General features: G+C 34.9%; 2 protein-coding genes and 1 pseudogene across 2 annotated transcripts; 1 reads left to right on the top strand and 2 right to left on the bottom strand.

Annotated features, from left to right (window-relative positions):
* Window positions 1-6,170: 6,170 nt before the first annotated feature.
* Window positions 6,171-7,124, bottom strand: LOC137812798 (uncharacterized; annotated as a pseudogene).
* Window positions 7,125-7,637: 513 nt separating this feature from the next.
* LOC137812789 (uncharacterized) lies at window positions 7,638-8,992 on the bottom strand. Its single transcript, XM_090296042.1, has 4 exons — window positions 8,915-8,992; window positions 8,648-8,828; window positions 7,722-8,532; window positions 7,638-7,647 (listed from the first exon to the last, which is right to left on the bottom strand). Exons 1-4 carry the CDS (start codon window positions 8,990-8,992, stop codon window positions 7,638-7,640), a joined length of 1,080 nt encoding a protein of 359 aa, XP_090152168.1.
* Window positions 8,993-15,006: 6,014 nt separating this feature from the next.
* Window positions 15,007-25,837, top strand: LOC137818741 (ATP/DNA binding protein). Its single transcript, XM_068622322.2, has 5 exons — window positions 15,007-15,069; window positions 16,522-16,700; window positions 19,951-20,161; window positions 20,800-24,442; window positions 24,565-25,837. Exons 1-5 carry the CDS (start codon window positions 15,036-15,038, stop codon window positions 25,652-25,654), a joined length of 5,157 nt encoding a protein of 1,718 aa, XP_068478423.2. The 5' UTR covers window positions 15,007-15,035; the 3' UTR covers window positions 25,655-25,837.
* Window positions 25,838-26,726: the final 889 nt, after the last annotated feature.

Below are 26,726 nucleotides of genomic sequence, written 5' to 3'. Positions count from 1 at the left end.
GGCAAACGAAGTAGGACCTTTTAAAAGAACGTAGGGTACAAAAAACATAATGGACCAATAGAATCCGATGACTCATCGCAGCATATAGGTTCCACTTCCTTACACTCTACTACTTTTACTAAACTCTTATGTTTTTTGCTCAGACAACACCCTGCTTTCCTTAACTCCCTAATTTTAAACGAGAGTAAGAGGTCTCTTTAAGAAGTTTCTTTTTAGCCCATGGATACACAGAACTATAATCCATTTTCGAAGGCAACTAAAGCATAAACAAAGATAGAATAGGAATACCATTTAGGACAAGACAAAATGAATTGAAACTAAGATGCATTTCTCAAAGTGGAATCAATAAGGTAAATGATAATCTTCCAGGGAGATTCAGTGGATAAAGCATACCTGGTTTTTCAGTGGGAGAAGGCGGTGCGGGGTGGCGCGAAGAAGGAAAGAGAAGGGAGTTCGAGCATAGTGATGGGTTTGGAGTGAAAGAGTACAAAATGGTTGATTCGTAGGAAGCGCAAAATGGGTCATTTGGAAAAGAAGAAGAAGTTGAAATGGTAGGATTTTTCCACCGTTGATAATGTGTCACATGTACGCACCAGATTTAGTATGGTGAGACGTCTTTTCAGGAGACGCTTTGGCAACCGCGCCCCACCTACCCCTTATGAGAAAGGTCATGTCAGCCACTGGTGAAAAGAGCCTCTTCACCTTGTCAAGTTCGACTTAAGCCTGGGGGGCTGTGTACTGGTCGGACGTGCTCGGGTCCTCGACCTATGCACTTAAGTGTAGTAGCTCAAATTAGACATGCTCGTATGGAAAATACCTAGATCGACTTGAGGCGATCATGGACCCAATGACACGTTATGAGGTCGGCCCAGACAATTGGAAGTCCATATTGAAAGGATAACTAAAGGTAAAACCACATGGTGAATAACTGAGGTAGTTAAGCATATATATATATATATGTATTTCGATGTAAAAGCTGTTAGGAATAATGTTGCATTGTACCCGAAAATAAAAGGTACACATTAACAAAATATTCTTGCTGTTAAGATTAAATTCTTGCTGTTAAGATTAAATTCTTGCTGTTGAAATTATATTCTGGTTGATGAAAATTGTTGAAGGAATGTCTATAAAAGGGGTTTAAGACCCAGAGTAAAGGTAAGCTCTTCTGAGAACTCTACACTGATACAAATTTTATAGTTTGAATGCTCTCAATGACTTAATCGTCGGAGTGACATCAATAGGTGGAGCCTCCTTCGTCACAAGCATCTTCATCTCGGTTCAATACACTAAGTAAAGTCGCTTCAACCCGGAGCCCACTTCCAAGTCCGATCGAGGTCATTAGGCGAGAACAGTTTCCAATCTTAGTTTAGATATGCGATTTGGATTTTTCTTAACTAAGCCTAGCATAATCGAATCTATTGCGAGAGATATTGCAAAAGATTGGAAGGAGATTTGCTCTAAATCGAGTAAGAATTACTGAGGATTATCTTTGTGAAAAAATCTGAAAAATATCTTTACAGAAGGGTTGATTGAATTTGGAATTTGTTTCATCATTTGAAATGTCATCATCAAGGCACGAAATCTCTACAGATAATTCGAAACAAGAAAAATGAGTGAATATATTAAAATATAAGTTAATTAAGATCCAATTAATTCGGCTTAGGTAAATCTTATCTAAAATAATTTATTCTTAATTATAATCTAAGAAAACCAAAATTAAACACTCTGGGCGAGTTTGAATAGAAATGTACTCATTATTAAGTATCTCTCATTAGATGAGTGTTAACATTATAATCCCTATACCTTATTTCAATTTTCAAAAAATACCTAATTAGATAGTGAAGTTGGTGAAGAGTGTGCAATGACAAAAAAAAAAAAAAAATTGAGAGGGAGAAATGAGGATAGGAAGATAAACTGGGTTAGTTGGATGTAATTTGTAAGCCAAAGGATAAAGGATAAATGATAAAGGATGTAAGATAGCTTCTTCCTGCACCTCCATGACTTCTTCTCCCACCCCATACTAAAAGAAAATTTACTAATATATCCTTCAGTAAAAATATTAAAAAATTAAAATAATATTTTAATATACTTTTAACATTTAACCTAAACTTCACTTTCACCTTCATCGTGCCTCTTCTTCTGTTTCCCTTCCAGTGGCACCGCACCACCCCCTCCCATTCCAAGGTTTTTCTTTCTCTTCATCTCTCAAATTTCTCTAAACCCCACATTCTCTATCACTCACAAATCCACAAGTGTCTTGTTCACAGGTTAGTAAGTTTAATTTTACTGATTTTGCATTGCTTTTGAAACCTGCGTTTGTGCTGCTGATAGTTGTCGTTTTGCTGTCAAATTAATATGATTCTAGCGTAGACTTGTCTAACACTAAAGAGATGATAGTATAATTGTGGACAAATGTCCCCAAGTCGTCTCCCAACAAATCCAATAGTAAAATCAGTTGATCAGAGTTTAAAATCTATCTGCAAGCAATAAAAGTTAGCAATAACAATAAAAATAAAAAGGGGGTTTGAGATAGTTGTGCAAAAAATATATAAAGAAAAAGATTAAAATAGCAAATAAAAAGCGGTTGATCCTAAGTTCTTCCACCATTGAATTCTTCATAGATTCTCTAAAGATTAATCTTTTTTTCAATCCTCCAACAGAGCTAAACCAGATTGAACATGCGCCGATCTGATTCAACTGAAACTCACCAGTAAAGCATGCGTCTACTAGTTTAATCAATACCCATTTTGTTCCATGTGTATACTCCATGGGAATGCTTACCTCCTCTCCCTTGAATCATGCGCCCAAGAAATTAATTAGAACAATGCGAACTAACTAAGAAACCAAAGTTTAAGACAAGGAAGACTCTCAATCATGCGTTCAAGTACAACCTCTCACAAAAACCAGTTTTCCAGAAGATTAGACAATAAAAACAACTGCTATAGAGAATTAAAAATCGAAACTTTTATTGAACAAAACCTCAGAACTCAATGGGGAATTACAAAAGAATCAACCAAAAAGGTTTAGCCTTCCATGCGGAGGCAAAACAAAAGAATTACTAAGAAGAAAATAAACTAAGAAAACCCTATGAAGCTCTCTCTTTCTCCTTGATGCTTGTGTCCTTTTATAGGCTTTTCTGCTCCAAGGATCTTGGGAAAATATTGCAGTTTAGATTTTGTAAACAGTTTCCACTTTCCATAATTCTTTTTATTTTGGAGAAGATTTGCTTCCAATTCTGTTTCTGGAATCTTGTAGCTTTTATTTTCTCTTTCTTCTCCTCAGAATATTTTTTCTGTTTTGGTTCAAGAAGCAACTTGGACTTTTGAATATTTGGCCCATTCACAAAGGTAGATGCTTCCTCTGGATAATTTACTCTAAAAACACAAAATTAACAATAATAATAGTTAAGGCCCAAATAAACCCAATTATAAGAATATTAATTAAAACAATGGATTTATTTATTATTATAGTCCAATAATCTATGAATAAGGCTAATGAGTGTGAATAAATATATGCTCATCAGCTGCTGTGTAATCTGGTACTCACTCTGTAATCCGTTTGTGCTGCTACGTAATCTGGTACTCATTGTGTAATCCGTTTGAAACCTGCGTTTTTTCGTAATAGGCACCAGATTATGTAATCTGGTACAACTGAGAATGTAAAGTAATACCAGATTACGTAATCTGGTTTAGGTTATTTAAGTAATTCTGGATTACGTAATCCGATTTAGGTATTTAAGTAATTCCGGATTACGTAATCCGGTTTAGGTATTTAAGTAATTCCGGATTACGTAATCTGGTTTAGGTTTACAACATGTTTCGAATTACATACTTCAGTATGTACATTGTGTACTTAGTGTTTCAGATTATGTAATCCAGTAGTGTTCTTACAAAGTTGCGATTTTTGTGTTTTTGCGTTTTTGTTATGTATTTAGTTTCTAACCCACTTGGTAAAAGCTTTTTTAAATTTTATATTATGTACACAAATTCATGATTATATTATTTATTATTTGTAAATAATTGAAATTCAAATTGTGTTGTGGATAGATATGGCAAAATTTAGAGGTGCTGGATCTCAGGAACATGATCGCAGAAGACCGACGACATCCGTCCGTAGAAGAGACCGATGTGGTGTCGAGGAAAGTATTGGTGATGATGTTCATATTGATAATGACAATGAACAAGGATTACAAAATGATGACCAAGTAGACCAGGGAGAAGGGTTTCCTAAAGGACCTTCTGATATGTCTTTACTGGTAAATTTTGCTGATCATGTTGTTGTTAAGCTTTGGGAGGGTGAGGTAAGAAAAAAAAAACCTTCAATTAAATTGTCTTTATTAACTATTGTTTAAATTTATTTAATTATATTTAATATCTACAAATTTTATATTAGGATCGGGGAGAACTTAAATTGGTATCCCACGGGAGAAAATTATGTAAAATTGTGATGCCTCATGCTAATATTGAGCTACTTGTACTGCTAATATTGAGCTACTTGTACAAAATTATGGATTGTTTAGTTTGTGCCATATAAGTTATGAAGTGGGTGACAAGGGATTGATTTCAGCCTTTGTCGAAAGGTGGCATCGAGAGACAAACTTCTTCCACCTTCCCGTAGGTGAGATGACCATCACACTTGATGATGTGTCATCTCTTTTACACCTCCCCATTTTGGGTCAATTCACAACATATGTGCCCTTAGAGTACAACGAAGCTGCAACAATTTTGGCTGAGTTACTAGGGGTGGATGAGGCTCGGGGGAAGGCTGAGATGAGGCAGTGTCGAGGTGTCCACGTGTGATTGAGTTGGCTTCGAGATATATATAAGGAATGTTGTGCTCAGAAGGCTTGGGATTGTGCTGCCAGGGCTTACTTGTTGCATCTGCTTGGTTGGATGCACTAGTTTTGCGATAAAAGTGCAACCTCTGTATCTATATCGTACTTATTGTTATTCAGCAATCTACATATGTCATGGATATGCATGGGGAGCAACAACACTTACATATCTATATGAGTAGTTGGGGGATGCATCTTATTTTAACACGAAGCAGTTGGCCAGTTATGCGACACTGGTTCAGGTATGAAACCATACAAATAATTAGCAATCACATGTTACATTCCATAATATTTTGTATTAAATATTTTATAAATAATATGATTGAATTATGTAGGCATGGATTTATGAGCATTTCTTGGGCATGGAAAGAAGGGATATTAATCCCTCATATGACGAGGTACACCCGCGGGCAACACGGTATATTGTTGCCCATCAGATTTGCACAGTTGGTGATGTGTGGGTGCAGTTGGATGGGGTCACACACGATGACATCATTTGGACTCCGTATGAGGACCATAGATTGAGAAGACCATTTGAGACCATTTATTTATTCTCGGGTCACTTGCGATTGGGCAGCTTATCACAGAGACATATGCCCGAGCGTGTCTTGCACCAATTTGGGTACGAGCAGAGCATTTCACCATCACCGATGGCGGCTGAGGCTCCTGGTGCACATGTCATTGATCAAAGGTGGTTGCATTTTGATCACCACGTGGTGACAGGTTTGAGAGTTGCTTCTAGTCCATCTGCATGTGTTCCTGAGTACATGTCTTGGTGTAGGGCGGTATCACACCCATACATTCGCAGAGGTGAACTTGGAGATCGACCCAGTGTTGTACCACGTCATCGCCTTCGTAGTCCAAATGTTGAGCAGGCAGGTCATTCGTCTCAAGATGAGCGTGCACAGACGATAAGTTTTTTTTATTGTTATGTGATTAAACAATATATTTGACAAGTTTAATTTATTTTGAAATTGGTGCAGGGTATATTTAGGCGCATTGTCAATATCCTCCAGCGCATGATAGATTGTCGTCAGGTCACTGAAGGCACTGGCGCATATGAGAGTACGGAGGCAACGCTGCAGTTAGCCCGGAGCGTGACAAATGACGGGGCAGTCTACACGAGACGATCACGTAATGTTCGTGGACATCGTTGATATTTTTTTATTACATTACTGTAATAATAGTAACCTTGGATGTGTACAATATGGTTTAATTAATTTATGTTATAGTGTTTGTTATTTTATTTTTATCTGACATAAATGCGAATAAATTATGAATCGGAATTGAAGTAATAAATTATGAATCAGAACTTAAGTAATAAATTATGTTTACATCAATCGTCTCCAAGGTTCACATATGTCGGGCTAATACTGATTAATTGGGTAAAAGATTGCATTCAAGCAATGTAATATGATGACCATAACCTTGCTTCTGGGTAACAATGTGTACACCATAAAATGTCAGCGGTAGGTATGGGACAATCATCAAGCAATTTTACCTGCACCACAAATGGAAATTAACAAACAAAGGAATATAAATAATGTGTTGAGTAATAACCTTACCTGCACAAAGTGTGAATCATACACATGACCAATACATAGTAATCGGTGTAGACTAGCATCGGTAGGGGGTGCAGTACGCAATAGAAAAATAGTTATATTTTGTTTTAATGACAAACAGACTAAGATAATATTGTATCTATTTGCTATTAAGTATCCCATATCTGGTATTGTCATCTATTTTTCAACACTAGCCTGCAAAATGCTATAATGAAATTAGATTGCATACAAGTTCAATTAATCAATGCACATGACTCTTATGAATATGCACTTACCACTAACAACTCATCCACTAGTAAGGACCTCTTGATATCTTCTACTCGTTGATGACCACCTAACAATGTTGCATATTCTTCACGCCACTGAGATATTTCTTTGAATAAATCCATTCTGATGAGTGGCCATGACTCTTCACCCATCCCCAACAATGAGGCAATAGCACGAAACCCACAATGTCCATCAGTTTTAACATCTATTACATCCAAAATATAAGGGTAACATTTCAGATGAAATTGATCAAGCATGGGAATTGCATTGGTGTTGGTCGTCACCTTAACCTTTCCCTTACGAGTCTTCAAAGATGATGAATTATCATTTACAAAATGGATGCGATCTACATGCTCAAAATATGAAGGGGTGCGTTTTGTAGACCTCTGAAATTTATTTGCTTGATTCTTTTGGGATCCTTTTGTCTTAACTACATTAAGTGGTGCACATAATGTTGTCATGTTCGGATAGGCAATTTTACACAACTTGTTTTTAATTTTCACTTTGCCACAAATATCAACCTCGTCGAACCGGGATAGAATTACATCTCATTCTTGTTGAATTGACAACCGATATGATGAATCACATTCAGATAAACCTGAAAAACTCAGTCTCGTCCACATAACACGAACTTCATTAAGATGAATGACACCCATAACATACCTGGCTAACTGACAAGCACATGGTAATCCGTGAGTCTGTCTAAGAACACATCCACATCGTTCACTACCAAACCCCACATCATTGACTCGATCAAACTCTTCAGCAATGAGAATCAAAGCATGTTTAGATATAGAGTCAACCAACATTTTATACAATTGCACATTGAATGTGTGTCCTATCACATGTAGACTCATTTGAAATTATGCCTTGATCTCGTTATGTTGAAGTATAATAACATGCTTGATAGCATCCCAACACGAGCACAAGTTTCCCATGCTATTTTGTAATATTCATTTCAAAGACCAATGAGCTTATTCAACCCTGTATAGGTATAAAACATAATAAAACAATTACACGTTATACACGTTCTAAACAAAGTAAAGGCATTCATATACCTATTTGATGTTGTATTTCCTAAATGCATTAACAAATTTGTCCAACACTTGACAAACTTTTCTTTGTGCGGAATAATCCAGGTGTTCTTCACATATTCAAAAAGTAATGGCCACGGTGAACAAATAGTTTCAAAAATTTTCTCAAACTCATCAAATTTAACAATCTTTGTACAGTCAATGATAGTCTTCCATGAATCCATCTCAACTTCCCAAGCCTCGGTAGAATCTACCAACATTTTACACTTTGCTTTAACATTCTTATTGATGTTAAACCGACAAAGAAGATTTCTTGTTTTAGGAAACACAATATTGATGGCATTCATCAAAGAAAGATCTCTATCACAAACAATGACTTCAGGCCCCATGAAATTCTTTTCTTTCTCGCTAGATAAGAATGCAAAACCAGTAGAAAAGGACAAACTTGTACAAGTTACACCAACAATCTCAAGCAAAGGCAATCGATATTTGTTTATTTTGTAAGTTGTATCCATTAAGAATACAATGTTAAATGCATTCAAGAGTTTCACAACATCAGGATGAGTCCAAAAAATATCACTAACAATATTGGAAGACTCATGACACGTACTCCAGTGAAGATAGTTGTCAATGTCTAACAACATCATTAACTGTTGTAATTCAGTTATTGATCCTCTAACTAATCTCTTGTATGAGTATCTTGCATTGTATACTTGCTTTATTGTTGTCATATTATCCTCATTATTCTCTTTCAAAGTACGTAGAATGTTACCTGGCTTAACCATGCTTTTAGTCATATCAACAAGCATTGAATGTTCATTCGTTTTTAATCTACCTGCATATGGATGACCACATATTATGAGTACCACATATTACCTTAAGTACCCAACCTTGACCCTTTCCAACAGGTTTACCTCGCAATTTAAAGTGACATTGACATTTTCGAGTACCAATTACACTAACCTCCAAACCATCCTTGTACTTTTTGTAACTACCCCCCCTTAACAAGACATATGTCTTTCTCCCTTGCTTTCCATTTGCTATGTCAGACCTAATAATGACAATAACAAAACCAAGTCCATAACCAACCCTACGGACCCATTCAAGTAAGTCTTCTCGCGAAGGAAACACCTACACAAAGTTATTCTAACAATATTACAAAATCACTTCTTCAAATTATAATGCAATAAACATGAATGAAATGAAATTTTATTCACCTCATCTGTTGTAAAATGGATACCATAGTCCCCTTCAAACAATCCATGTTGATGCACATAATTCATTAATTCTTCCATACCTTCATTCATAAAACATAAATTTTCATTTTATTATAATTTCCATAAATTCACATAAGTATGCAAAACAAAAATAGCATTCACTTTCGAAGATTTTGTAATTGACAACTTAAACATGACTTTCGGATTGTATAATTCATAAGTCAAATTTTAACAACATAATGAATTCCGGATTATGTAATCTATAAGTCATTTTAAGTGACTTCCGGATTGTGTAATCCATAAGTCAAAATTTTCACAGCAAAATGACTTCCGGATTACGTAATCCATAAGTCATGTTTGATGTTCCAAATGTCTTCCAAATTGCGTAATGCATAAGTGAAATTCATATAGCAAAATGAGTATCGGATTACGTAATAAGTAAGGCATATTGAAAGTTCTAAAATCACTTTCGGATTGTGTAATCCATAGTTCATTTGGTACCGGATTACATAATCCAGAAGTATGACTTTGGCAGGTTCCGAATCTGGTATGCACAGGAGTTATCTTACCCAGAACGCTTTACATAGGCACCAGATTGTGTGATTCATTGATTCACCAGATTAACTATTGTGTAAATAATTATTTAAGGCAGAAGAATGAGAATGAGAACTTACCAGAGTATGAGAATGACTACCTCACCAACGGTGACAATGTCAACACCACCTACCACTGCTGCTACCTATTACCGTGCACCACCTCAACCACCTTCTCAAACACCACCTCCAGCACCACTTCAAGGACCACCACCACTCGAGCTCAAGCGCTGCACCCCACCACACGAAGTAACTTCTTTTTTTTCACTTGCAGACAAACAACATTTTCATTTTTATCTTTTTACTAAAAGGATAATTTTGATATTTTAAAACTTTGTGGAGGAGCCCGAAAAAATCATGGAGGTGCAGGAAGAAGTTGTCAGGATGTAAAGAGGCTTAGGGTGTGCATGGAGCACGAATAAGTGGAACCAAAGAAGATATGAATAAGAGTTTAAGATGATATGGCCAATCAATGAAGTGAAGGGCACATGCTATAGCTTACTGCACTTAGTTACAAACTTGTACACGCTTGTTCTATTATAGAAATTTACCTTTGTTGTTAGTATGTTTTGTTTCATATTAAAATTAATAAAAATAATAAATAAATAAAATCTTAAAATGATAAATTTTCCATTTCAAATATTTTTTTAGAAAATGGTAGTTATTTCTTTTTAATAAATACATGCCCTAAAAACATGTTTTGGGCCTAGCCCACTCATCTCTAAATGTTTACTCTCCACACCTCCCCCTCACTCTGCCTCACCCATTTTTCTCACTCACGTGCCACACATCACCACACGTACGGAAAATGTACGAACACACTCCTGAGAAAATCCCACACAATCTCCGCTCAGAAAACGCAGCTTTTATTTCTTTGTACCTGTTACATCTGTGGGGCCCACTCTTCTTTTCTTATTCAACTCTGCATTGGAAAAATGAGCTTACGAAAAGTAAACAGCAAATTGCATACTCAGAGATTTCGTTTACATGTGGGTCACAAAAGGAGGTGGGGCCCACGGTTGTATGTGAATCGTTCAATTGAAATGGCTCTCCACCTTGTTCATTTTTTTTAAATTCTAATAACACCTTTTAATCAAAGTATAACCCAGAATTAATCAAACGTCTAATTTATATTAATTTTATTTTAATAAAAATATATTGTACTGGTCGGATGTGTTTGGGTTCGATACAAACACTTAAGTGCATGATCCTGACTCACCTTGCTTAGCTTGATGCAAAATGGAGATGGCCCCAATAACACGTGAGATGGTCGACCCAAATAGTTGGTAAGGTATTTTAATAAGATAGCTAAAATAAAAACAATTGAATGAATAACTAAATTAGCTAAAGTATAGATAGTTACTCTGAGATTCGATGAAAATAAATAGTTAGATGTAATGCTCTACCTACACCCCTAAAATAAAGGGATATGTTAACAGAGTATCTTTATGTTTATTAACTCCTAAAAGGAGATCTACGAATGCTATAAAAGGGCATCAAGACCCTGAACAAAGGTAAGTTCAATCTTGTGATACTACACCCATACACATACACTGTCTTGAGATACTCATAGTTATATGCTCTCACTGACTTGATCGTCGGAGTCTCGTCAATAGGTGAAACTCCCTTCACTGTGAATTATAAGCATTGCAAAGTGGAAAAAAAAAGAGAAGAAAAGTCAGCTCAAATTCCACCACCAAAGTCTGATCCAAGTCAGCCGGCAAGAACTTTGGTGCCCACCGTAGGGTCTGGTAAAAACTGATCCCACCAACGCTCTACAGTCGAGACGTGGAGCACCAAGTAACCCGACGCGATGAGGAACACTAGGCAAGGGGCACAACTTCCTGAGGGGGACGAGGTCCCAGCCTTGCAACAAATCATCGAGACCATGGGAGCTCTCCAGTAGGCAAATGAAGAATATCGGCAGAGGCAAGAACAGATTCGGGAAGAAGCTCGAATCGAGCAAGAATGGCTACGAGCAGATGCTCGAGCCGACCAAGATCGCCTTTGGGAGGAAACACGACTTAATCAAGCACGTCTTATGGCGGAAATCGATGTCTCTTAGAGAATCATGGAAGAGCACGCACAGGCTAACGAGGAGTTACACAAAGTCAATAAGGAACTGCGGAGGAACATGCATTGTCATGGTCGACGCCTCATTCGAGCTCGTTCCCCAGACATATCCTTGAGAGATGACCCCAAACCATTCTCACATCAAATCATGGAAGAACTCATACTGCCTCACTATATCACGCCCAAGATCACTCCTTTCTCTGGTGTGGAAGATCCTAAGAGCCACTTAAAGGCGTTCAAGGCTTAGATGATCATCTCGGGTAGCTCAGATCCTATCCGATGCAAGATGCTCATTGGCACGTTTACAGGAACGACTCTACAATGGTTCAGTGGGATCCCAGGCCATATCACCTCTTTCCCTCAATTCTCCAGAATGTTTAAGGAGCAGTTATCGATTAATAGAGTTGACCCCCTGCGGTTGCCCGATCTATTTTACGTCAAACAAATGGAAAGAGAGTTGCTCAAAGAATACCTAAATTGTTTCTATGCAATCTCGGTAAGACTTCAGACTCCGAACGAGGAAATGGTGGTTGTCTCTTTCGTTAAAGGGATGACGGCTAACCCCTTCAGCGACTCATTAATCTGAAACAGGGCGAAATCACTATCCGAAGTAGGGGAACGAGCTACAACTCATATTGAGGCAAAAGAAGTCGTACTAAGGAAAAACGATAGTTCATGGTCAAACACAACCTATGTATAAGGAGATTAGCCGTGATCGCTCATTGAGGGGCGACGAAATGTCCACAAGTAAAAAAACCGACCAGAGGTACGTTCCTTATATTGCGAAGAAAGACAAGTCGAAGAATCAAGTTAGAGAAGAGAGCCTAATCAGGCCAAAGTTCTGAGTATCCTACAAGGAACTCATAGGCATGGCCGAGGTAGTGGATAAGCTAAACTTTCCACAAAAAGACAGATCGATTTTTGGGGTCACGAAAGGAGAGCTAGTGTGAATTTCACAGGGCGTGGGGGCACAATGTCGAACGATGTCTCTCCCTAGGCTATCAACTCTCGGAGCTAGTCAAAGAGGGGTTCTTGATGAAGTACCTTGAGGTCGGTCAAGAGGAACTAAAAGGGGAGGCCACACCCCAAGAGCTAAACCATGAAACTCCAATCCTTGGTGATTTGAATACCATTGTGGGAGGTTTCTCTTGAGGTGGAAGCTCGGCGTCTAGCTGCAAAACGCTATGCCAGAGCTGTGATGTCCCTAAATATAAATAAATCTGGGTGGTCAGTTGAGTCCTCTCTTTGCTTCACAATGTCTGACCTGGAGGACGTGTTTTGTCCGTAGGACGAAACGTGCAGAGGGTCCTCATCAACCAAGGAAACCTTGGTTGATGTGATGTTTTGGGGAACATTCGTAAATTTGCAGATCTCCCTAGACCATTTGAGGCCATGTGATGGTTGCCTTGTCGGTTTCACAGGCGAACAAGTGGAGGTGCAGAACGTTCAGCCGAAGTTGACCCCTGTGACGAAAGACGACCTGGACCCGTTGGGGAAGTTCAGGAATTAGAGATAAACGGTAAAAGCTTCAAGCTCGGTGCCTCACATTGTAAGGAGTTGGAAGATAAAATCGTCGAAGTCATTTCAAAGAATATGAACGCTTTTACATGGTCGTTCGCCGACATGTCTACGATTGACCTCGACTTTCTGTGTCATCGACTCACAATGGATGAGAAATGTTAAACCCGTAGTTCAGAGGCGAAGGAAATTTAGCGAGGAGAAACACCTCGCCATGCGAGAGGAAACTAAAAAACTCCTCGTAGCTGGCCATATAAGGGAAATTCAATATCCCGAGTGATTAGCAAACGTAGTCATGGTGAAAAATACAAGTGGAAAATGGAGGATGTACTTCGAATTCACGGATTTGAATAAAGCCTTTCCCAAAGAATCTTACCCCTTGCCGAGCATAGACTCTTTGGTAGATAGTTTCTTAGGTTGTGGTTTGTTAAGCTTTTTGGATGCCTTTTCGGGGTACAACCAGATTTGAATGCACCCAAAGGAAGAGAGTAAGACGACTTTCATGGCCGAAGCCGCTAGTTATGGTTACAAGGTCATGCCTTTTGGATAGAAGAATGCGGGGGCAACATATCAGAGACTCATGGACTGGATCCGGTTTCCAATGCTCGATCGTAATGTCCAAGCATACGTGGACGACATGGTTATCACCTCGTCAATGGCGGACGAGCATGTCTCCGACTTAGACGAGTTGTTCGCCACCATAACAAGACACAACTTGAAGCTCAACCCTGACAAATGTGTTTTCGGTGTCTAGGCAGGGAAGTTCCTTGGTTTCCTACTAATCGAAAGAGGAATAGAAGCAAACCCTAATAAATGTGTAGCGATCATGGAGGTGAGAAGCGTAGGCAACGTTAAGGAGGTGTAATGGTTAACTGGGCGCATGGTCGCCCTATCGTGTTTCTTATCGCTAGTGGCGATAAGGGGTATTCTTATTTTCAATGCCTAAAGAAGAACGACCATTTCGTTTGGACCGACGAGTGTGAAGAGGCTTTTGGCAAGTTAAAGGAATACTTGGTTAATCCGCCCGTTCTCAGCAAACCTACTCTAGGAATTCCTATTCGCTTGTATTTTTCAGTGACCGACCAAGCCATAAGCTCAATTATCTTGCAAGAGGAAGGGAAGGCACACAAATCGATTTACTTTATACGCAAAGTGTTGCATGGTGCAGAGGTTCGATACCAAGCTATCGAAAAGGAAACTTTGACAATGGAGTTCACAGCTCGACAACTTTGTCACTATTTCCAAAGTTTCAACGTGGTGGTAATGATCGACCTACCCATTTGGAAGGTCCTCTAGAAATCTGATATTATAGGAAGGATGGTGCGATGGACCATAGAGTTATTTGAATTTGACATACACTATGAACCGCATGAACCGATCAAGGGTTAGGTATATGCAAACTTCATGACAAAACTCTCACCCAAAGGCTTCGAACCTAATCTGAATGATTTTCTATGGATCCTTTTCATTGATGGATCTCCAACCTACAAGGAAGTGGGTCAACATCATCCTGGAGGGACTTAGATTCATGTTTAAGGCTCTTAAATCATTCAAAATCTAGTGTCTTTTCCCCCTCTAAACCCATCATTAATTAATGTTGACGGTGACATTCTATAACTGTGACCATTGTTGCTGATAGATAGACGTGTGTTGAGCGGTTATGAGAAAAGTAGAGAATAAAGAAATGAGAAATTAGAATGGTTAGAATAGAGGGTGTGTGACCAGTTTCTTTTAACCATCATCAAAGGAGGGAGTAAATAAAAAACTGTTATTTTTTAAAATTTAAAATTGAAACTCCTTTTATAAACCCCTCAAACAAAAACTGTTATTTTTTAAAATTTAAAATTGAAACTCCTTTTATAAACCCCTCAAACGCCTTTTTCTTTCTCTATTTTCATATTCAAAAGTGTTGTTTTTAAATTGTGAAGCAGAAGAAAATGGAAATGGAAGAAGAAGAAGCCCTCTCTGTTGGTACTCTCTCTTTCGCCCAATTCTCTCAATTTACTTTCTCTTATTTATTCATTTATTTATGTCTTTCATTCTAATAACAAAACCTTCATAGTTACCTTAAGCAACTATGAAGAATCAACCTTCATATTTATTTATTCATTTATTTATGTCTTTCCATTGCAATGAGTAATATTTACTTTTTTTAATATTATTTTTACCTTATTTATTTCTCCTTTCACATCAATTTCTTTATTTTTACTTATCAATATCAATAGCTTAATTCATCAAAATTCTTAAAAGCAATTATTAATATATTGATAACAAAATTTTGTCCCATTTTTTTTCTCAAAATTAGTTTTATGCTTAATTTCTAAATATTCATCATAAAAAAATTCACTAATTTTAATCAGAAGTATTTTATTTTAAAATAATTAGACACAAGAGATATTGTCTACTATCTTTATATTTAGGGTTGAAAAAGTGGGACGGTCGTGTAGGTTGGCCCACGGCAATGCGAGGTGAGCTACTTATTTCAACCCACTAACTCGTTTAGGTCCGTCTCACAAAATCCACAGTCCGCGTGGGTCAAGTGCGGGATGGAGCGAGTTAGTCCGCATAACCCGCATAACTTTAAAATGTAGAAATTTTTTTTGCACCTTTATATTTTCTTCATGTAGCCTCACATTTCACATTCTGAAAATTTTAACATCTTACTACGCATGTCTTGTAAAAATAATATTATAAAACTATTTACCTAATACATCTAAATAATAAAAATTTAAAATATTTATTTTAAAAAATAATTTAAAAAAAAAATATTTCTTATGCGGATTAACCCTTATGCAATGTAGACTACAAAAATAATTCACAGATTTTATGCGGGGCGGGTCAACTACAGGACGAACCATCTCACATTGAAACCTCTACTTTTATATTAAAAAACCCACATCACTTATAATTTTAAACCTTATTAGGAATAAAATAAAATAAATTTCTCTCTTTCCCCCACTTAAATACACCCAGTAACAAGACAAATCATATGCTCAAGATCAAACTTTTTAGCTGAAAAAAAATATAATGAAAAGAAAAGAAAACCATTAAAAAACCATTAATAAGTTGTCCAACAAAAATCAATTACAAATAAAATTAGTAAATATTATATACCAATAATCTAAAAATAACGTATTGATATTTTTTCTTTTGCAATGGTATCTTCCCATTGGTCTCTTAGAAAGTTCTAGGAAACTGAAAGTAAAATCAGAATAATGATAGCACCCTTTATCGTACAACAATTGATAATAAATTTAATTGAAGAACAACATTTTTTAGTTTACTTCTCCACGAAGTAGTCTTTAATCTTTCATCTTTAAGTAGACCAAGACTTGACCATTATTCACCAAACCACTCTTCTTCCCTTCACATTCTCATCACACTTTGCTTCTTCTTGAGTGACCCTTTAGTTGTTTTGTGAAGTTAGAGGTACCCTTATTATGGAGGTCACCCCAAAGGAACACATTGAGAGGATTCGAAGGACCAAATTCTCCATTGGAGGGGAACTCAACCCTTTGCGTGAGGACTTGCATCATGCAACAAAGAACCTCTCTACTGAACTTTATGCCAAAGATGTTCACTTTCTCATGGAACTCATTCAAGTAAGTATCCCACTTACCATCTTTTTTCTGTTTCACTTTTGTTCTTATATCAATGCTATTTTGGTTTTTTCACAATCTAATAGTGCAAACTTAGCTTGTTTTAGATATTTTTTTTACCCTAGTAATGTTTTTGATAGCATACTTCATTGGGTGTTTGCATGTGTTTGGAATGAGAAAATGTATAGATAAGAGAGAAATTACTAATTGATATTCTAATACATTTGTAATTTGGAGTACTCATCTTTAGAAATAAGTATTTTTATACATTTTACTATCAAAGTATTTTACATTAATGTTTTAAAAGTTATGCATATTTTAACAGTTCATTAAATATTTAATAGTGTGTTCACTTGTTATACACTTGTTATACAAAAAGTTTATTCTTCTTTGTTTTTGATTCAAAATGACAATTTATTTAATTCATTTTTCTTATTATTTGATGGCTAAAAATATTCTTTGAAGGTGGTGGGGAATGGATTCTTTAATGGGCTGTTTTACATAAATTATCATCAAATTGTTTTGATATTTTTAATTGATCGAGATATGTATTTATTTCATCAAGGACAGAATATTATTGGTTTTCTTCCTATTTTAAGATCTCTTAATTTTTCTGAATTTATGTTTTTTTTAGTTGAAAAGTGAAAAGTTGAGATATTAAGAGAGTTGAACTTTTAGAAAAAAAGTATTAAAAAATTGGTGTTTTTAAATTGAACTTTTATTGAAGTTTAAGAAGAATTTGGTTTTCTTTAAAAATATTTAAATAATAAAATATAAATTATTTTATGTAGATTTAATTTAATTAAAATTTTATAAATTATTTCTATAGTTCAATAATTATTTTAAAAAAATAAGTTCTTTATTATTATTGAAACTTTTTTTTATAAATTGTTTTGAAACATATTTTTTTTAAAATTTTGTTGGTACTATGTGATAAGTGTGATTAAAAAAGTTAATTTTTTTATATTTAAAAGAATTAATTAATTAATTTATATAATTGCATTTTAGAGTTAATATTATTTATTATTATATAATTTTTTTATATAAATAATTATATTTATTTGTATTATATTATAAATTTATTTTTATTATTATTAATAATATTGTTAAATATTTGATACAAGCAAAATAAGATAAAAATAATAATTATTAATTTATTTAATTTACATTTATTATCACTATTTTGAAAGTTTTGTTTTGATTAATATTATTATTTATATTTTATAAATTAATTTTAAATATTTTTTTTAATATTTATATCATTAATATTAATAATACTTACATATTTATATTATTCTATTCTATTATATAATTATATTATATTATTAAAATTAATTATATTATATACATAATAATTATGTACAATAATCGATAATCGATTATATCTAAATTTTATAAAATAATCTATGTCAAAATATATATATATATATATATATATATATATAAATATATAGATATAAATTTTATAATATAATCAATTATGTTATAAAATTTATATATGATTATATATTATAAAACTACGTATTAAATTTTATAATAAAATTAATTATTTTTATTTTATTTTATTATTGTATATAATTTTTTTATTTTATTAAAATATATTTAATATTTTTAATTATAAGTAAGTTTATATAAGTGTAGGTTTAGTTCTTCTTCCTTCTTCTATGTTTCTCTTCACCATTGTAAGGTAAAAAAAATACTCTTCTTTGTATTTATGTGTCTCTCACCGTATGTATGGCTTGATCCAAATAGGGGTTAAAGTTTTTTATTAACATCTTTTCTAATTTTTTTAATTTTCTTCTCTATATATTTCTTAGCTATTACTAGTGACAACATGAAGTAATAATTGATTGATATAATTTAAGTGAGAATCAATATTTATATATCTTTAATATTTTCTTCTCTATTTTTTTTATGATTTTAAGTGAAGAAACTATTATTTTATTATTTTCCATATTATTTTTTATTTCTTTTAATAACAATATAATTCCTACAATTTCTCTTTTAGAAGTTTTCATATTTTTTTTGCTGATTTTATTATATTTAATTATTCTTTTTCTAAATAATTTTATTCAACCCAAATAAAAGTAAGAAATAGTTTCTTGTACTAATTATGGTAAATTGTAGAATTTGTTTATTATTTCATTTGATGAAAACATCTAAAAAAATCATTTTCTATTTTCTTTATTTTCTTATTTAAGAAACTCTTTATTTAAAGCCCTTTCTTTTATTTCAAACGTTTTAATCATATTTAGTCTACTAAAAATCAGGTATTAATCATAATTCTTTAGGAATAGAAAAACTTAATATATCTAGTGAAGAATTTTATGGAGTTAAAATGTGTGCATTCAGAATGAGAATAAATAGATACTTCACATATAAGAAAGTAATTATCAATTGATACTCTAATATATTTATGATTTAAGCATTAAATATTTAATTGTTTAATAAAATAGAAAATGTGATAAAATATGGTCAAATAAAAAAAAACTTAATTATCCTTTTAGTGATATATTAAAGGTCAAAAATTAATTTTATCCCCATATTTTAAAAAGTTTAATGTGGTTCTAATTTTTTTTAAAAAAAGTTTAAAGTGGTCCTCACTTTTTTTAAACAATTATGTGTGGTGGTTTCAACTTTTTTTTAAAGGAAACGTGGTAATAACATAATTTAATTTAATAAAAAGAACCATCACAAATATTTTTTAAAAAATGGATTATTAACATTGAATTGACTTTTGATATTATTACAAGGACTAAAAGGATAATTAAAAAAAATTGAATGATAAAATTTACAAATAAGTATAATTGACTAGTAACACATACTATTAAATATAACTACCCTTTATCAGAAATTTAAGAGCTAATTACAGTGTGATAAAGTGTAAAAATTAAAAGGAATCTTACTTATTTGAGATTTTTAGCACTAAGGAATTGTTGGATATGAAACTTTTTAATGGTAAGTTATCAACTGAGTTCGTGTGTGATTTTGGTTAAAAGAATAAAAATTGAGCAAAAGTTGAGTAAAAGTGATTATCTCAATTATGTGGAAAGGTTGCAGCAGTGGAAAAAATTATACTGCATAAACCTTTCTATATATTTTGCAGTAGAAATGAATGAAATGTGAGGGAAAAAAGACATTTTGCTCTTGATAATTTCTAGCCTTCACTGATATTATTAACAAGAATAATGCAATGGTATCATTCAACTATAGTGACTAAGTAACTATCACAAATTTCTTGTCACATTCACAGAATGCAGAAGATAACAAGTATGTTGAAGGAGTGAATCCATCACTTGAGTTCGTCATAACTTCAAAAGATATCACAGCTACTTGTGCTCCAGCCACTTTACTAATCTTCAACAATGAAAAGGGTTTCTCTCCTGAAAACATTGAATCTATCTGCAGTGTTGGAAAGTCCACAAAGAAAGGCAACAGGAGTAGTGGTTACATCGGTGAAAAAGGTGCATTATCACTCCCACATGTCTCAACAACATATTTTTGTGGTTTTGTTATAAGAATTAAACAATTTAATGGTATTTAGATGTTGATCAATTGTATTGGACAAACATGCATACATATAACTAGCCTGAATCAATTCATTGTCTAGTAATTTGATTTTGTGAAGAGAATCTCTGTAACTGATATTACCAAAGAAAATATAACAAAGGCTTAATTTCACAATGCTTTAGCAAACCGAACTGTGTTTCTTATGCATAATTTTGTGTACTGCATTTCACTTCATCCATACATAACATTTAGCTAGAAAGATAACATATTTTCATTTTTAGGACTTAATCTCTTATGGATTTTTTATAGTTTTTCTATTGTTTGTGGAACCGATTGTGCTTTTGTTTTAGGAACAACTTTTGAGTTAGCAAACAGGACTGTGTTTCTTATGCATAACATAGTTCTCAACATTTAAACATGTTATTCAGTAAAATGTTCTGTATTTTTTGAAAGGCCATGTTAATAAAAGTAGGATGATTCATATAAAACAAAAGGCTTTTAAATGAAGGACAAAAGAACAATGCGTTGAAGTAGGCATGTGAAACAAAAAGATGCAAATGTTTGAAGAAAATATCCTTTGGTTGAATTGCAGGTATTGGTTTCAAGAGTGTATTTCTGCTCACTGCTTATCCTTATATATTTAGCAACGGATATCAGATACGGTTCAGTGAGAAACCTTGTCAACACTGTGACATTGGGTATATAGTTCCTGAATGGGTTGAGGAGAAGCCAACCCTTGATGACATAAAGCAGATATATGGTGGTGCTGCTGGTTCTCTTCCAACTACAACACTTATCTTACCTCTAAAGCCAGACAAGGTCAATCCTGTGAAGCAGCAGCTCTCAAACATTCATCCAGAAGTTATGTTGTTCCTTTCTAAAATCAGACACCTGTCTGTAAGGGAAGATAATGAGGACTCCAAGCTGAATACTGTGAATGCTGTATCCATTTCGAGCGAGATTAACTTTTGCACCAGGAAAAACATGAATGCTGAATCCTACACACTTCATCTCTCTGCTGAGGAAAATGGTCATTCTGGAAAGGAATGCAGCTACTATATGTGGAAGCAAAAGTTTCCTGTTAGGTTGGAAAATGTGGTGGAAAGGAGAATGGATGTGGAGGAGTGGACTGTAACATTAGCCTTCCCAAATCAGGAGAGGCTTCATAGGGGAAGGAGCTTACCAGGAGTCTATGCATTTCTTCCTACAGAAATGGTAACAAATTTTCCCTTTATAATTCAAGCAGATTTTGTTCTGGCTTCATCAAGGGAGACAATTCTCTTGGACAATAAGTGGAATCAAGGGATACTAGAATGTGTTCCAACAGCTTTTATGGATGCATTCAGAACGCTCATCATAGGAAGATCAGATGAGGTTCCGATCTCCAGTTTGCCACCCATCTTTAGGTTCCTTCCCATTGATAGTTCTCCTTTTGAAAAGTTAAATCATGTGAGGGGGAAAATCAAAGAAAAAGTTCTTGGAGAAAACATCATTCCTATTGAGACATACAAGGAGCAGAAGCACTTCTATAAGCCGTGTGAAGTTAGCAGGCTACTGCCAGAATTCTGGGACATTTTGGCTGAGGCTCGGGAAGAAAAAGTATACTTGCATAACCTGTCATCTCACAATGGAAGAAAAATCTTGAGTTCTTCATTTGATAGAAGTGAGTATGATCACATTCTCAGCTTTTTAGAGGTGCAACAAGTCAGCACTGATTGGTATGCTAAGTGCATCCAGAGTTCTAATCTTGTGGATGGAGCATCAGAAGTTATTTATCTGAAGCTTTTACTGTTTATTGCCACAAATTGGTCAAAATTCAAAAGCTCCAACGTGATGGACATTCCATTAATTAAGTATGTGGGTTCTGATGATAATCTGTCCCATTTCACTCTTAGTCAATGTAGTAACAGCCGTGGTGCCAAGCTAGTAGTCCTAGCAGATCCAAGTCAGTCTTGTCCTTGCTCTTGGATGATTGATTGGAACAGCGAATTTTCATGCCAAACCTCCAAATTCTTTATGCCGCAAGTCACACAGCATGCTATCTTACAGTCACCCCGCAGGCAGACATTGTTGGAATGGCTAGAAAATCAAGTTCGTGTCACTACTTTGACTGTGTACACTTTTGCACGACTCCTTTGTAGTTCAATAAATAATAACTCCAAGCTTGCCATTAAATATGTCCATTTCTTATATCACTCTCTATCGAAGAGATACTTATCAAGTAGTGAGGTTAAAGGTTTGTGTAGTTCCATGCCACTTGTGGACAACTATGGACATGTGACTGCATGCAGAAAAGGGGTTCTTGTGCCTGCAAATGTGAGCAAATGGGCAGACTTGATTGTATCAAATCCATGGAGAAGGGAGGATTATGTTGAGCTGGGAAAGGAGTACTTGCAACCATTGGATTGTGCAGGCCAATATACAGGGCATGGGAAGCTCATAGAATTCCTGGTAAATCATGTTGATGCTTCTGATATACCTAATATATATCCTCCAAATGCTGGGTTTTCTGCTGTAGAAACACCACTTACCAAAGAAAATGCCCTTTTGCTTTTGAATTGGATTCGAAAGCTGAAGTCTAGGGGTGTGAATCTGCCAGAGAGGTTCTTGAAATGCATAAAGGAAGGAAGCTGGCTTAAAGTTACAGTCAATGAATGGAGACCACCATCAAAGTCATTCTTAATTGGCTCATCATTAGGAAGAATTTTGCAAAGTGGTTCTGTTCTTGTTGACATTCCACTGATTGATGAGGGCTTCTATGGAAATCAAATATCAGAGTACAAGGATGAGTTGAAAACAATTGGGGTGATGTTCAGTTGTGAGGATGCATGTGGATTCATTGGGAGAGAGCTAATGTCGCGTGCAAGTTCTTTAACTTTAACCAGGAATCATATTCTTTTGATGCTTGACTTCATCCAATATCTGAGGCAAAAGTATCTTCCCTTAGACCAGTTCGTCAACAGCATCAGAGAGGAAAGTTGGCTACGGACATCTCATGGTCTAAGGTCTCCGGTAGGATCTGTATTGTATGATTCAGGATGGCTAGTTGCATCTCAAATTAGTTCCATCCCTTTCATTGATAAGGCTTATTTTGGTGAGGACATATACAAATTTAAAGAGGTGCTTGAGTTGTTGGGTGTGGTAGTTGGTTTTAGTAAAAACTATCAAGTTGTCATTGACCACTTAAAATCACCCTCAGATTTGGCCAATTTGACAGCTGAGGCTGTTCTTTTGATAATGGAATGTATACAATTCTCGCGTTCTTCTAGTAAACTCATAAGTTTACTCAAGAAGGTACCATGCTTCTTGAAGACAAAGACGGGTTTCAAAACTCCTGGTGAATGTTTCTTGCATGATCCTCTATGGGGCTGCATTTTGGAGGTATTCAATGGTCTTCCTATAATAGATCATCAATTCTATGGAGAGAAAATTTTCACTTACAAGGATGAACTGAAGCAAATAGGTGTGGTGGTTGACTTTGAGCAGGCTATCGAAAAGTTTGCTGATCTCTTCAAACAGAGGGCATCACAATCTTCCTTTAGCCAACATCATGTCAAGTCATTTCTTTCATGCTGCAGGCTGTTGAAGGGAACTGAATACAAATTCCCTTCAAAATTTTCTAGAATAATACATTCTGAGAAGTGGTTGCAAACAAGGGTTGGTGATTATAGGCGTCCAGGAAAATGCATTTTATATGGTCCAGAGTGGAAAGCTATCTCTTCAATAGCTCGTCTCCCTTTCATTGATGACAGTGACAAATGCTATGGTGAGGGAATACATGAATACAAGGAAGAGCTGAAGAGCATTGGTGTTGTTACTGAAGTAAAAGAAGGGTGCAAGTTTGTGCCTCAATGTTTGAATTTTCCATCAGATCCCTCAACCATTACTCCTGAAAGTGTTTTTTCCTTGCTGGAATGCATCCGTGTTCAAATAAAAGGGGGTGTTGTCACCATTGAAGATGACTTCAAGAAAAAATTGTCTAAAAATTGGTTGAAGACACATGCTGGATATAGGTCTCCAGATAAGTGTTTGTTATTTGATTCCAAGTGGAATAAGTACCTCAAGCCAACAGATGGGCCTTTCATTGATGAGAAGTTCTATGGACCTGAAATTGCATCTTACAAGAAAGAACTCAATGCAATTGGAGTTACCATTGACGTTGAGAAAGGGTGCCTTTTGCTTTCTAATCACCTTGACTTTCTCTCTGATTATGACAACATTGTGAAAATATATGGGTACATCCTTTTTCTCTCAAGAAGTTTATTCCTTTTTTCTCCATTTATTTCAAAATTTTAAGCTTATGATCATATCTATGATTCATTCTGTCTGATTATCACAACCTTGTGCATGTGTATAGGTACTTAAGTGAACACAAGTGGAAATTTGAGGATAAAGCTGCCAGAAAGATTTGGATTCCAGAAAGTGCAGAGTGGGTCAATTCTGAACAATGTGTCATACATGACCAGGATAAGCTTTTTGGTTCAGAATTTTATGTATTGGAAGATTTGTATGATGAGAATATTCTTCCATTTTTCTCCTTTGCCTTGCAAGTCCAGAACAGGCCCTCCCTTGATGATTATATCAATATTTGGAATGATTGGGAGAGTTCAGTGGAACAGTTGTCACATGACCAGTGTTTTAAGTTCTGGAATTTTATGTTGAAGCATTTGACCACAAGATCTGAGAAGAAACTTACTGATTCCTTGGTGAAACTACCTGCATTATCTGGCAACAATGAAATATTTTTGTTAGATAAGAATGATGTTTTCATTCCTGATAACCTTCATCTGAAGAAACTTTTTGAACATGAGAAAGTCTTTGTCTGGTATCCTCAGAACTTGGCACCATTGACCAGGTGTGAGTTGTTTGACATATACAGAAAAATTGGTGCTCGAAATATCTCTGAATCTGTATGCATGGAAGAGTCATCCTTGATCAAAGGTGTTGAACTCAAACAGGTTGATCCTGGTAACATTTGTAATGTAAAGGTGTTGGCTAAGCTTATTCTTGGTTTCCTTTCAAGTTCTAGCCTAAAAATGGAACCAAACAAGAGGCATGAAGCTGTTCAAGATCTGCTCAACTTGAGTTTCTTTGAGACAGAGGGTCCAGTCACTGCAAGTTACAATTTGAAGCTATCATCAGGGGAAATCATTACCAGAAAGACAAATAGATTGGTAAGGTGGCAAACACAAAGTTCCAAGTTTTTCACCCAAATGAACTGGCAAAGTGAAGATGCAAGTTTGATCAAATATGCTACATATTTCTCGGAAGCCATATCAGAGGGTGTTTTGCGCGAGAATCATGATCAATATCCTGAACTTTCTGAGCTCATCAGATTGGCTTTTCTTCTGAAATTCAACAGTGGGGAAATTGACTTTCTTATGGAGTCAAACAACTTGCACTGTGAGGATGAGGACTTCCTCAGTTCTTCCTTCCCATCAAACTAAGCTTCTCCATAGTTTTAAATGTTTTAATTGAGGTTTGTTTGTTGCTACATACTATGCATCATAAACTATGTTTGACTCTTTTTACCTTGTCTTAGTAGTGTGACTACCTAATGACCAAAAGTAAAGTTTGGTATTTGCTGTTAATATTTTGAAGAAATTTTAGTTACTCAATTTCATGATCAATGCTTTGTTTTTATTGTATGGCTTAGTATTTGTGTACATATTCTCATGCTATGTCTGTACTTTTCTTTGATGAACATTGACAATAGTCATGATCCATGTTGAATTCTGTTGTTTCATATACCAAAATCAGAGTTCTGAAGTTTGGTGGAATTTTCTTTACCACACTAAAAATTCTATGGCAAAGTGTTTCCCAAGAGACATATTTTCAAATATGCAAAACTTCTTGTTCCTGTTCAGCAATTTACTTTGAAAGCTATAACATATTAGCATTTCACAACCATTTGTAAGCTACAAAAAACTGGTGCTCACTTGCTATCTTCTTCTCATTTGGAAACAGAAAGCTCACACTTTGATTGATGGAAGAAGGTGAAAAAACGAATGTTTTCATAAACTAAAATCAACATTTTAGCATTTGAATAAATAAAATGAAAGAGGTTTAGCACTTGGATAAAAAATTCTTGGCTTTCCAGTGTTTTTTTTCCCCTTAAAGTGAGGCAGCTTGCTTGAATGAAAATCATTTTCCTTTCCCGAAAAGAGAAAAAACAAAGAAAAATGTAAAATAACAATAGAAGTAATAGAAAATAAATTTGAACCAAAAAACAAAATAAGTGCTTAAATATAAGCTATTAATAGGATAAAAATATAGCACTATTCAACATTTATCATTCTACAATCAGATTGCAAAAAGTCAAATTGTCTTATAAGCAAGCTTTTAGTTTTCCTTGCCTAATTGATGTGATTAGGATTAAAGAGAAATATAATGAAAAAAGAGAAATGGACTACAAGACTTAAGAATAAAGAGAAGAACAAAAAGAAATTTCAAGGGAGATTTACCACAAAAAGTTGAAGAACAAATGTGAATTTTAAAAGATTATGGAATATTCTAAGC

Source organism: Phaseolus vulgaris, chromosome 10 (genome assembly GCF_051622355.1).
Source record: "Phaseolus vulgaris cultivar YP4 chromosome 10, ASM5162235v1, whole genome shotgun sequence".
NCBI classification, from domain to species: Eukaryota; Viridiplantae; Streptophyta; class Magnoliopsida; order Fabales; family Fabaceae; genus Phaseolus; species Phaseolus vulgaris.
Note: the sequence above shows the minus strand (reverse complement) of the source record. Positions and strands in the feature narration are given on the sequence as shown.

Coding starts and splice junctions, on each gene's coding strand:
- LOC137812789 (XM_090296042.1), bottom strand. CDS start 8,992: ATGGAAGAATTAATGAATTATGTGCATCAACATGGATTGTTTGAAGGG. Junction 8,829..8,914: donor TCCATTTTACAACAGATGAG/GTGAATAAAATT, acceptor AACTTTGTGTAG/GTGTTTCCTTCGCGAGAAGA. Junction 8,533..8,647: donor TTTGGAGGTTAGTGTAATTG/GTACTCGAAAAT, acceptor ATCCATATGCAG/GTAGATTAAAAACGAATGAA.
- LOC137818741 (XM_068622322.2), top strand. CDS start 15,036: ATGGAAATGGAAGAAGAAGAAGCCCTCTCTGTTG. Junction 15,070..16,521: donor AGAAGAAGCCCTCTCTGTTG/GTACTCTCTCTT, acceptor TGTTTTGTGAAG/TTAGAGGTACCCTTATTATG. Junction 24,443..24,564: donor AACATTGTGAAAATATATGG/GTACATCCTTTT, acceptor GCATGTGTATAG/GTACTTAAGTGAACACAAGT.